This window comes from Conger conger, chromosome 11 (genome assembly GCF_963514075.1).
Source record: "Conger conger chromosome 11, fConCon1.1, whole genome shotgun sequence".
Classification (NCBI taxonomy): domain Eukaryota; kingdom Metazoa; phylum Chordata; class Actinopteri; order Anguilliformes; family Congridae; genus Conger; species Conger conger.
The window spans coordinates 35,016,780-35,028,941 of NC_083770.1; the positions used below are offsets into that span (position 1 = coordinate 35,016,780).

Below are 12,162 nucleotides of genomic sequence, written 5' to 3' on the forward strand. Positions count from 1 at the left end.
GTTGAGAAAGTCATATTGCATTGGGCGCCACAATTGACAAAAAATGAAGAAAAGACACACATAGCTACAGTGTTGAAGAAAAACTTTCAAAAACTGTGAAAAGTAGATAAATAAGTAGACCTTAGCTGTTGTCTATAGTTTCAAACACCACTGTTTACTGAAGAGAAGCGCTTCGCAGAAAGAGCTGGGCGAGAGGCGAGCGCATTGATTGGAGGCGGTGAGCGAGAGAGAGACAGAGAGAGCGAGCGAGAGAGAGAGAGAGAGAGAGAGAGAGAGAGAGAGAGAGAGAGAGAGAGAGAGAGAGAGAGAGAGCATACGGTGAGACATCATTAGAGACGCTGCCGCAATGCACCTACAGTAGTGCTTTATCAAAAAACGTAGATGATCTACAGATCAATTTGTTTTTGAGACATTAGTTGCTACTTTCGACCAATCAAACTGAAGAGGTTTTTGCTTTTCCTACAATCGAGAAATTGTTGCAACGTCGCTGCTGTAAGTAACCTACTCTGCTTTTTATGTTTCTTTATTGCTACGAGCAATTTCGGCGTTATTTGTTTTATTGGCAGCCATAGCTCGCTTTGATCTGTTTTGTGTTTGTCAGAAAGGAGGGTTTTTATTGAATTGGTATAGGCAACTTTGCAGAAACTTCTGTCGCCACCAGCTGCCAAGCTACATCAGGCTTGCTGAATCCGCCACGACAGGACCAATCAAAATCCATAAGGGGGTGATTGATTTTGATCTTAAGTTTACATTATTATAATGACATTATTAAACATCTAAATCAGTCTCGGCTGTCTGCCTACTGGATTACTGTGCGGTGATAGTGTTACATCGTATTTAGGCTACTTCTTTCCCGAATGTCGTAGACTGTACAATGTACAGTGTACTGTCTAATCAATGCAATTGCTTACTTCAACTTAACAAAATGTATAACGCACATTGAAACGGATAATGGTGTAATTTGAAAACTTATATCCTACGCGTAATTCTTTCAACGAATAATCGACAACATAGGTTACAGTAGGCTATGCAAACATTTTAACTTCCAGTTACCGTACCATACAACGTGATGGGCCACAATGTCTGTACGATGTAGCCTACATATAAAAGGGGACTTCACAACTATATTGGCATAATCTATGGGGCTTCCTTCCTGTTTTGCAATGCACAACGCTTTCTCATGTGAATGGAAATTGGAGATCAGAAGTTATAGGCTTTCATGTTGCGAGACCTGCAATTAGTTCGCTAGAAAAACTAGGCTACTTTGAAACGGACTATGCAACAAGTGGTTCTTTGTAGAATAGCAATACATCGTTTATTCTAACCGGGAATTTACGTGATATTTCTCCATTTCAAGCCAATATAGAAGTATGTATTTATTTATTTGGACTAGCACATGCCTTTTGGGGAAATAAATTAATAAAATAAAATGAGAAAGATAATAAAACCGTGAACATTATGTAGTACTGTAGCCTATATTTGTAAATATAAGTAAAGTAAATACATCTGTGTATATTTGTCGTCTTTTTAACTGTATAGTGATGTTTTGTCGGAACTTAAATGTGTGTTTATGTGATATCACTGTTACTACTTTGTGACTACTTGTGTTTTTGCTCTTTGTTGCTTGTGTGTGCGTGCATGCATGGATGTTTGCTTGTGCATATGTGTATCCATGTTCATGTACTGTATATCTGTGTGTGTGTGTGTGTGTGTGTGTGCGTGTGTGTGTGTACGTGTGTATGCGTGTGTGTGTGTGTGTGTGTGTGTGTGTATCCCCAGCTTCGGGATAAAGGCCTTAACCTCTGCCCACCTTCCTTGAGGTTTGAGACGGATTGTGCAATTCTGCCAGACCTCAGGATGCATATGAATAGCTTATTGAATCAATGGAGTAAGTAATTCACCTCCCAATTTTGATTGAATCTGAAATTTCCTGTCAATTTTTGTTAATTGTTCAATTTTAATTTGCCATCCAATTAACCATGCTTGCCATTATAAAATGGGTAATGTAGTGTGACGTATGCAAATATTGTGGTGTTTGGATACTGTATAAGTTGAACTTCTGAAATATCTAACCCTTTTATTGTGTTAGGGTCGTTGAGATGTTATTTATTGCATATCTTGTTTTTTTTCCATTGGAACAACGCTTCATGATATCCTCAAAAACAGCTATATAAACACAACAAAACGTCACCATTTTAGTAAATTCTGAAGGTCTCTTAAAAGAAAAGTAAAATGTTCAGTGTTACTTCACCAAGTTCTTATGAGTAAAATGCAGACCACATGCAGTTTATGAGAGTAAAGTGTACTCTCTCATAGCTAATAATAATAATATGTTATTTAGCTGATGCTTTTATCAAAAGTGACTTACAGTTGATTAGACTAAGCAGGGGACAAGCCCCCTGGGGCAATGCGGGTTAAGTTCCGTACTCAAAGGCCCAGTAGCTGTGTACATCTTATCATGGTTACACCAGCAACCACCAGCACCAGCAACCTTGCAGGTCTCAGTCATGTACATTAGCCACTGGGCTTACATCTGTAAGTGTTTGAGGAAGGAGGGGGCAAAGGCAATTGTCCCCTTTTTTGTGTCCTTTGTGCAAAATAAAACTGCTCGGTAATGATGTTGGTTCGTTTCTGCGATGAGTCCTTGTTTTCATAGCCTTGCTGGGAAGCGTTGAGTCAGTAGAGCTTTCCTGCAGTCCTGGTAGCCTGAGTGTGCCTCAGAGACGGGCTTCCCTTTTACAGAGCCCAAGGTCGATAGGCTGGCGTTCTGCGCTGGCGGTCTGCGCTGGCGTCGCTTACAAAAGGGATTGTGATGGGATACGTCCGAGGCGCCTCAGTCTCTTTTATTCCATACGCAGCGTTTCTTCAGCGAGGCGAGGGTTTCGCTCACACCCCGTAGTGATGCTCTCCAAGGCAGCATGTAGCTTAGAAATGTCAAGAATATGCTTGGTTTTAAACAAAGCTATTGCAGAGTCATCGTCATGGCAATTCCTGCACTTCACTGTGCTAAATGGACTCGAAAAAGAAGACTGCCAGAACTATGCTGTAGGTTTATCTCATGGAGTGGCCAGAACAGATGCCAACCAATAGAAAATCTTGCAGACTGTGATGATCCGGGCAAGAAGTTGGAAAAGAAGAACATAAATTGATTGTTTATGTCCCACAAGCAAGTGCGTTGCAGATCCTTTACCACCGGCAGGCTTTTAATAGTTTGTTCAGGACACTGAGTCTTCTCTGGTAGAGGGTAGTTGAGGAGGGGGCTTGGCATGAATGGTGGTGGGGGTTGGGAGAGGGAGTGATGTCATGAGAGCACGGATAATTGTCTGACTCAAAAATGCAATGTAGGCAGACGCTGGGCTGTCATTGATTTTTGGGTAGGATTGCAGTCTGAAATTATATTGTATTGTATTAATACCTACCTGGAAAAACCAGGGTAAGAACGTGACCACAGTTCTAACTGGAGGAGCCAATGCCAAAAGCATACCTCTACACTTGAATTACATGTTGAATTACATCTGCCTCACAGGGCCGAGTTTATATGTGGGGTGATTTTGCTATGGATGGTACATTTTTGTTCATCGTGTGTGATTATTTTGGACAAACCGGGGTGGAGGTGGGGCAAGTGGCTCGATTGATGGCCCTGGCTTGGCCATGGTAATGCAGCCAAATGGATTGTGTTGATGCAGTGGTGCAGAACTTCTTAATGAACTGCTTGCTTGTGTGTTTGTGGGTGAAATAATCAGGGAATTTTACTACTGCCCTGCCCCCTTGGGGCTTTGTGCCACAAAGTAGTGCAGAGCGATTAGCCAACATTTTGGTGTTTTTTCAGTGTTTAAATAATTGGATATTGGATATTTCAACGTAATTAATTCAGTGGAATTGCTATAGCTGTTAAGTGAGGTGTGCTTTGTTAGGGTTTGAGTGAAAGCCTACAGGATGGTTGATCTCCAGGAGCTTGATTGGTTATCAGTGTTCTAGAGGAAGCTCTGCATTCATAGGCGTCCCATGCACCTGTCTGCCCATGGTGATAAGAAATCCCTTTCCATTTCTCCGGCCTTCACTGCAGTTTCGCTCTTAAAGGAAAATTGTTTTTTGAGAACTGTCTCCTGCCTGTCCGGCCAGCCAAACTGGCTCACCAACATGACTGGAGCATTTTCACTTTCCTTGTTTTCTTTTAAAACACGATTTTGGTTGGCACTCTGCTGTCTGCAGAATAAGGCAAGGGTTAATGAAGCGTCTGAAGTTTCCTTCCTTAAGACACACCTCGTTTCCTGGATGGTCTTGGCCCCGACACCAGTTGGGTGGGCCCATCCTAACACCCCTTTATCTGGCCTTCCTGTGGCCTTGCCTGCATTCCTGCTGAGTACAGAGTCTGACCCCCAGCTGAACAGAACATGGTTCCTCCCTGCTCGCAATCCATCAGCAAACCTGGCCATATTTTGTTTAAAATCGATTAGATTCCTGGCTCATCTCCATTGTTCCACCTTGATGGTGATGAGGGTGTCCTTCCTTAAAACATTTTTTAAATGGCTGCACCTTGCCCCTCCCATCCCTACCTCCCTGTAATTTCTAATTTGATATTTGATTTTTGGTGGAATCCGTTCTTCCTTCAACTTGCAAAATATTTCCTGTGCCCTCAATTTCCGCACAACCCCAAATCATAATGGATCCACCTCCATACTTCACAGTTGCCAAGGTGTTCTTCTCTACAAAGGCTTCACCCTTTCTTCTCCAAACATACCTTCTTTGGTGGTGGCCAAAAAGTTTTAGCTTTGTCAGTTCAAAGCACATTGTTCCCATAGGCTTCACACTTGATGTTGTGTTGAGGTCGTTCTTTCTGGCAACTCTGCCATGTAGGTCCTTGTTGTTTAAAGTATGTTGTATTGTTGTCCTGTGAACAGCTAGACCTGTGTTTGCTAATCTCTTTGGCAGTGATGTGTGGGTTCTTCTGAGCATTTCTCACCTGGCCTCAGGCTATTTTATCTGAAATCTTTCTTGGTCTTCCAGATGTTGCCTTGACTTCAACTTTTCTAATAATATTTCTGTCAGTGGAAATAAGTAGTTTGAAACATTGAGAGTTTTTGTAGCCTTCTACTTCTTGGTGGAAATAAAAATAAACTAAATCGTCATTCTGAAATCCTTGGACAACTGTTGAGACAGCCCATGGTTGTTAACACCAGGCGGAACAGCCACTGCAGTTGGATACTTTAGAAGGCATGGAGTTACTTCAGAATAAAAAGTTCACCTGGGTCTGGGCCTTAGTAATCATCTTTTTAAAAAGTAACAAAGAACGATTCAAAAGGGTTCCCAAACTTTTGCACAGGGCCATTTCCCCATTTTATAAAATGAAAATAAAAATCAATTTTGCTTTAGAGTTCTCATGTTTAACTCTGTACCATTTGAGTTCAGGTAGGCTTTTAATGACATACAGATTCATTGTAACAGACATTTAAACCAGGGGTACCCAAATGCACCCCACTGTATTTGCCAAAACTGTTTTATTGCTGCTTCTTGGTGGGTTTCTTCAAATCAGATGAATCTACAGGGTTCAAGCTTTTATCTGTGTGGTCACTTCTAGTACTTGGAACTGTACTTCCCTTTCTCAGCACACTTGTCCCTGGTTAACTATGGACAAGACCATCTGCCAAATGCCTATAACATTATGTAGTCTTTATTTAACCAAGAAATGCACAATGAGATATGAAATCTCTTGAAGAAGGCAAAGCTTGCTCTCTTTTCTCACCCATGTACCCATTCCTCTCTTTGGGTGGGTTTTTGTTGTTCATAATAATCTGCAGGTAGATGACAGTGGGCAGCTACACCATGACTTGCTGACTGTGGGCCACTGCACCCACTTTACCATATTCAGGTTATTTTTCTTTTTCTTTTGATGCATATAGATGATTCAGAATACACTCCAGAGATTTGGAACACATTCCAGAGGATTCCATGAATGGGTAGAATTGGAAAAGCACACAAAAAAACACTACGACACCAGTCTCTTTTGTGTAAATAAGTCATTTCTCTACCAACCCGCACATGCCTAGCTTCAGCCATTCAGCAGGAGCAGGGTGTTGGTCCAGACTGGCCTTGAGTTTTTTCTTCAGGGGCCATGTATGCCTGAAGAATGATGGTATGAAAATATCCGCTTGAGTCCTCTGCCACAGTGCTACACAGACACTCCCATACGCGCAGCCACACTCATCTTAATTTACGCGTAAGCTTGACAACGGTCACGTACTCGTCGGTAGAGAGAGGGATGGCTTATGGGAAAAAGCTAGAAACTTCATGGAAGCATGACATCCTTTATCACCTCTTTGACTGCGTCCACCCCCCCCCCCCAGCCCCCCTGCAAATTTGTTGTCGTCAGTGTCATTGTGTTAGCGGAAAGCTAGCCAACCATTGATCCCTGGTGAGGAAGGCTGTTTTTGCTGTAAAGCATTGTCTGAGATGGAGTCCATGTTGATTAACAGTGTTGTTTTTTTCCTCTTTGTTTTTTGGATGGCTATAAAATTGAAAGAGTTAAAACAAATGGTCACACTTTACAATAAGGTACATGAATTGTCATAGTTATAATAGTTGGTAATATAAATTAATTGGTATACAAATGCTTCAAGCATGAAATTAACTGTTAATTAGTTAACTTATTTGTTGAATACTAACTAATGTATTACTTGCATTAGTATTTATACATTTGCAAACCATGGGATAAACTTATAATTAGTTAACCATTAACAAATAGATCAACTTTTTTCAATCCAATATGAATTGGCATGGAATGATGTAGTTGTTAACATTAATTAATGATGTGAAAATACATAAACAAATCTATACAGATTAATTTCAGTCAGTTAGTTAACAACTCCATAGATAGAAATAAAACAAAGAACAATCTATGGGTCTTCTCCTCTCCCACTAGCCATACAAGTTAGTGATGGTTTTTTGGAAATGATTTTGGTCAAACTGACCACTCTGAGCTGACTACTGTAGTAGCAAGCCAGAAGATCGCTATCCAAAATCTACCCCTGGGTCCAATCAAAGACTGCCAAGTCCTCTAAAGGGAACATACTGTTCTATCATTAAATAATCTAAAAAAATGCTCTCCTATAACACTACTGTACTAAATTAGCCTGGGAAAGTTTTTTTTTATGTTTGCAAAAACACTTTCCCTCAAGATGACTGAGTTATTTTAATTTAATACAAGGGACTGACTGCTATAGCAGGCCTTATTTTGAGCGAATTAAAAAAACACCTGTCCCTGATATCACATGAAAAATGTTATTATTAGTTATTACATTTATTTAATGGAGTCTCTATTTATGCAAGCTTATTTATGACTGACGAGGTGGTCATAGTAGATGGGGGGTCTTTAGGAAATTAACTATTGCCTATATTTCCTAAATACATTCAAACTGACTCACAATGGATTTTCTCAATATTCCGTGTTTGAAACTACTATAGGGGTCCTTGAGCATGAAAAACAGAGATGGAGAAATCCTATAGGTACCAACCTGCCTGGCTTTACTCGACTGCAGTGTAAGTCTTCTATTAGCCATGCAATTTACAGTATACTCAAGTAAAAATTGTTGTTGGATTGAACCGTAGCCGAAAAGCTGCCTGCAAAATAGAGAACAGTCCCCAGTTCTACATATTTCTGTAAAATATGTGTAAAATGTGATATTTCCTTTACAGCATAGCTGAAAGTTATGAGGTGTCTCAAGGCATTCAGTGTTCCAGCTTGCTGGCCAAAAGATTCTGGTATTCGCTTGCTTTTACTGTGGTGAAAACTCATGTTATGTGGAAATTCTTGTTCCATCTGTCTTTGCCTCATAATAATTGCAGAGTCGGGTTTCATCTGTCCCATATTGGGTACAGCTACAGTGGACTTTCAGTTATGGAATTGCTTTTATCAAAAGAACTTGCTCTCCACACAGTACTACTTAATCACTGGTTCACAGGAGTAATTGTGTGATGGCTCCACCCATTTCTGGATTTGTTTCTGGCCTCTGCCCTTTAATGGCTTGTGTGTTGTGTCTATTCTCCTTCGTAACATGAATTAATGGATGCACTTTGTTCAGTGTCGAGAATTTTCTAAAACACGCGGACTGAAAGGTCCGAGGGTGTGTTTGCCTTTTAAATTCTCTGACCCCCTGTGCCAGAGCTAGAGGCCACGGCATTCCTCCACCATGGTAACGGTGGGCCATGACCTCGATAGCCACGGCGGCTACTGTGACAGCAACAACAAGCCGTCGTTCGATAGTGTTACAGACCTACAACAAGGAGGAAGAGGTGCACGAGAGAGAGGGCGCTCAAATGACGCACTGAATTATTCACTCAGTGCCAACACAAAGAAAGATTTTTGGCCCTGTAAGTTAGTAGTCTGTGCAAGCAACAGGAGTTTGGAGCACTCAGTCTATTACGCTTTGCCCTAAATTAAATTATTAAATTAAATTAAATTAAATTAACAAACGCATTTGTCTATTAATTACATTTCTTTTTAACATCTGGGCACATCATCACATGGAAACGCATTGTGGGAAAATGCATTTGATAGTGTAAAGACAGTGCATGTGCTCCATCATCAGACATGCTGACATCTGTCAGTGTTTATTCTAAAACAACCACTTTCTGCGCTTTATTTGTGCAAATTGTGTGGAAAATACACAATAGCGTGCTAAGACTGTTTTTATGTTAATCTCGCTCAGATTTGTTTGTGGGGCAGATCTGTTTCTTGCCATTTTGTTTCTGTTTGTTTGTTTTCCTTGCCCCATATTCCCACCCAAGCTGGGTTGTGTTCTTGCATTCCCTTGAGCGGAGGAATTAGCCTCATGAAAGGAGTGTGTGTCCGGGCCTTTGATTGAGTAGGGGCTCGCATGGCCGAGAGATTAACATGTCTTTAAAACCTTGATTGCTTGACTCTGATACGTGCGCACGCATCTGCAAACATCATACATGAGCACACCCGTACAAACACACACGTGCAAACACACATGCACAGGCTAGTACACATAAACGCACACATTTTCAGCATGAGGCCCAGGAATTCCACTCAGCCCACTCTGTTGTTCACTCTGAGAATGAAAGTGGGTGGGAATGTATTGGTGTCGGAGGGGGAAGGGGAGGGGGGGCATGTTTAGAACTCAATGCCAAGTTGCGCTTCACTGAAATGCATCTCTTACTGAACCAGCACAACAATGAGAAACAATTAGCTCTGCAGGGGGACAAGTGGCCGAACACTGGAACAGCCAGTCAGGTTGGCCTGTCGCTGTTGAAAACCATTTACAAAGCGGTAGCTAAGGTGGCCGCTGCACACTACAGAAGGATGGATTAGTCTATTCTTTTTCAATCTGGAATGCGTTTCTGGAGGAAGATGAATAACAGTGATCCTTTAAAAAAAAACGCCTGGCATCAGCAAACCAACCAATGAAATTCATCCATCTATATAGATTAACCATCTTACTTTGGGCCTAAATCTATTCATTTGGATCAGCCATCGTCCTCTGGGCTTAATCTGTTGTCAGACTATAATCTGTCCCTCACTCATTTATATTTTAAAACAGCTCAAAGGTTCTTTGAAGGGTAGCCTTATATCATTTTTATTTCTGCATTCAATTCAAATGTATTTGTATAACGCTTTTCACAGAGGACTGTCACAAACACTTTACAGAGTAACAGAAAGGAAATAACAGCCCTAAGCCCCGTGATAGCAAGAGGTAAAAACTCCCTGGTGGGGAGAAAAACCCTCAAGCAGTGGTGAGGAAGAACACCCGATGGGAAGAAATCTGGAGAGCAACCTGCCTATAGGGGGCTGCTCATCCACCTCTGGCCTATCGGTTGAATTGGTAACAGTTGAGGTATTAAACTTGCAGCTAAAGTAGAAAGGCTACATGAAGAGATATAAAGTATATATGCTGTGTATACTGTTGTGTAAAAAGAGTTCTGCAACAAAATTAGAGAGAGAATGCCAGTGATTATGGGTCTGTTATGAACCGCCCTCATTAGAATGTTTTAGCAAGGTCAGAAATAGAACGGAAATGGACTTCTATTTAAAGTTGTATTTTAACTGCGTCAGTAACCGTTTTTAAAAAGATTTAAAAAAATGTTTTGCTTCCTCAAATGTATGCATTCCACAGAGACCTTTCAGAATCTCTGGATCCTCACATAGAACCTGTTGGGTCTGGTTTCAGAGTCTGGTTGATAGAAGAAAAAGATCAATCTTGTTAGAGCAAACGGGTATGGAAGAAGCAGCAGGATGAACAGCGTCTTGTTAAACTTTGAGCATATTTGAGCATATACTCGTGTCTTGTGTGTGGGAGGATTTTCTGTGAAAGCAGGGATTTGAGACTCGTCTCACTGTAGGAGATTCTCTCCATGGCTGGCCTGAGCTATATATATAGCCTGCAATTTTTTTTTTTTTTTTTGCTGCTTATCTAATATTCTGTTGGAAATCCAGGTCTGTGTGTGGTTCATGTGCCGTAATTCTGTTTACGTTGGACGTGCGTCACTCATTTATCAGAATACTTGACTCAATCATCGTTAGGGATTGCTATTCAATCGAAAGTATCTCACTGACCATCAAAGATTAATATCTGCTGTGTTACAAAGTGACTTTTGCATTGAACTGGCTTTTAATTGATTCCAGGAGTCAGGGAGCCCAAGTGGTTAGTTTACTTTAATTCAGGGCCACAGCATGCACGACTGAGGAGGTGGACAGTCCACACAGTGAAGAAGAGGAAAATAGGTGATTCACATCTGTGTGGGATCCCCCCTCAAACACATGACACACACCACACACACACATACTCAGGCACACACACACACACACACACACACACACAGGCACACACATGCACACACATACACACACACATCACACACACACACACATATATACACCACACACACATACTCAGGCGCACACGCGCACATACACACATCACACACACACATACTCAGGCACACACACGCGCACACACACACATACACACACACATACGCACACTCGCACACGTCTCCGTAGAACTGCCTGTCCAGAAGAGTGTTATGTCACTGTCCGTGTGGTTGTGAGTGGGTGTGCATTATAATGGGGTTATAATGCGTGGGTTGATCTCAGAAGTGAAGGCCGCAGCTTCAGGAGCTGTAGGGTCCGGTTCGTTATCTCTGAGCTCTCAGAGCTTCCAGCACTGTAAACACTAGGCCCACTGAGCTGCTCCCATCTAGCCGATCCTCCCAGAGCTCCAGAGGACTCGGGCCTGAGTCTGAGGGACTATTTTTGAAAGCATTCGTCATTCGAGATCGCACCCACCGCACCGGACATTCCTCCTTAGAGCTTTTTTCATGGGGCTGGATGACCCTGCAGCAGTCTCCAACTCCTCAGGATTACGTTTTCACATATTACAGATTGACAGGTTATGACTTCCTGTCACATTTGATCGATGTATCGCTCATCCCTGCCCAGAATCTATAAATACTTCCCATTCAGCCATTCTTTGTCATACCCTGATGAAGACTTTGCGTGGTCGAAACCGGTTGGTTTTTTACACTTCATTACATTACATTAATGGCATTTGGCAGACACTCTTATCCAGAGCGACATACAGTTGATTAGACTAAGCAGGAGACAAACCTCCCCTGGAGCAATGCAGGGTTAAGGGCCTTGCTCAAAGGCCCAATGGCAGTGCAGATTTTATTGTGGCTACACCGGGGATCGAACCACCGACCTTGTGGGTCCCAGTCATTTACCTAAACCACTACGCTACAGGCAGCCCATATCAGTAGATATGCTGTCAAAATAAAGACTTTATAACATTCTTGTTCTCACAAATCTGCCTGAAGCATCCAGTAAGTCAGAATTTAATTATTCTTCAGCGACTCCTCAGGATTTGACTGATACGTAAAGCAGTGTATCAGACCAAAGGGCTGTGCATTTACTTATGTTGCTGCTCGCAATGAGCGGAACTAGGCCATAGCTCTACCCTGTCTCCTGTACGCCAGATTACTCTAATGATGTTCTGTAACATGCTGTTCTCCGTGGAATTATTAATCCCACTTCACCTCTCTCAGTTACACTTAATTCAAAGGGCATTTACTGGACAGGCAGGAACGCATACTACCAAAGTAACGATCCTATATACATTACAGACTGCAGTGAAATGTTAGAGC

The 12,162-nt window shown here is 41.8% G+C and overlaps 1 protein-coding gene across 2 annotated transcripts in view; it reads left to right on the forward strand.

The window, feature by feature from the left end:
- The first annotated feature begins 315 nt into the window (after positions 1-315).
- Positions 316-12,162, forward strand: part of LOC133140003 (dual specificity testis-specific protein kinase 2-like) — a 32,947-nt gene continuing 21,100 nt past the window's right edge. Inside the window, exons 1-2 of one of the 2 annotated variants that reach the window (XM_061259501.1) lie at positions 316-492; positions 1,780-1,888. In XM_061259501.1, coding sequence (XP_061115485.1) covers positions 1,858-1,888 — 31 coding nt within the window. In that variant the 5' untranslated portion in view covers positions 316-492; positions 1,780-1,857. The remainder of the gene's footprint in view (positions 493-1,779; positions 1,889-12,162) is intronic. The other variant, XM_061259502.1, reaches the window with a different exon arrangement.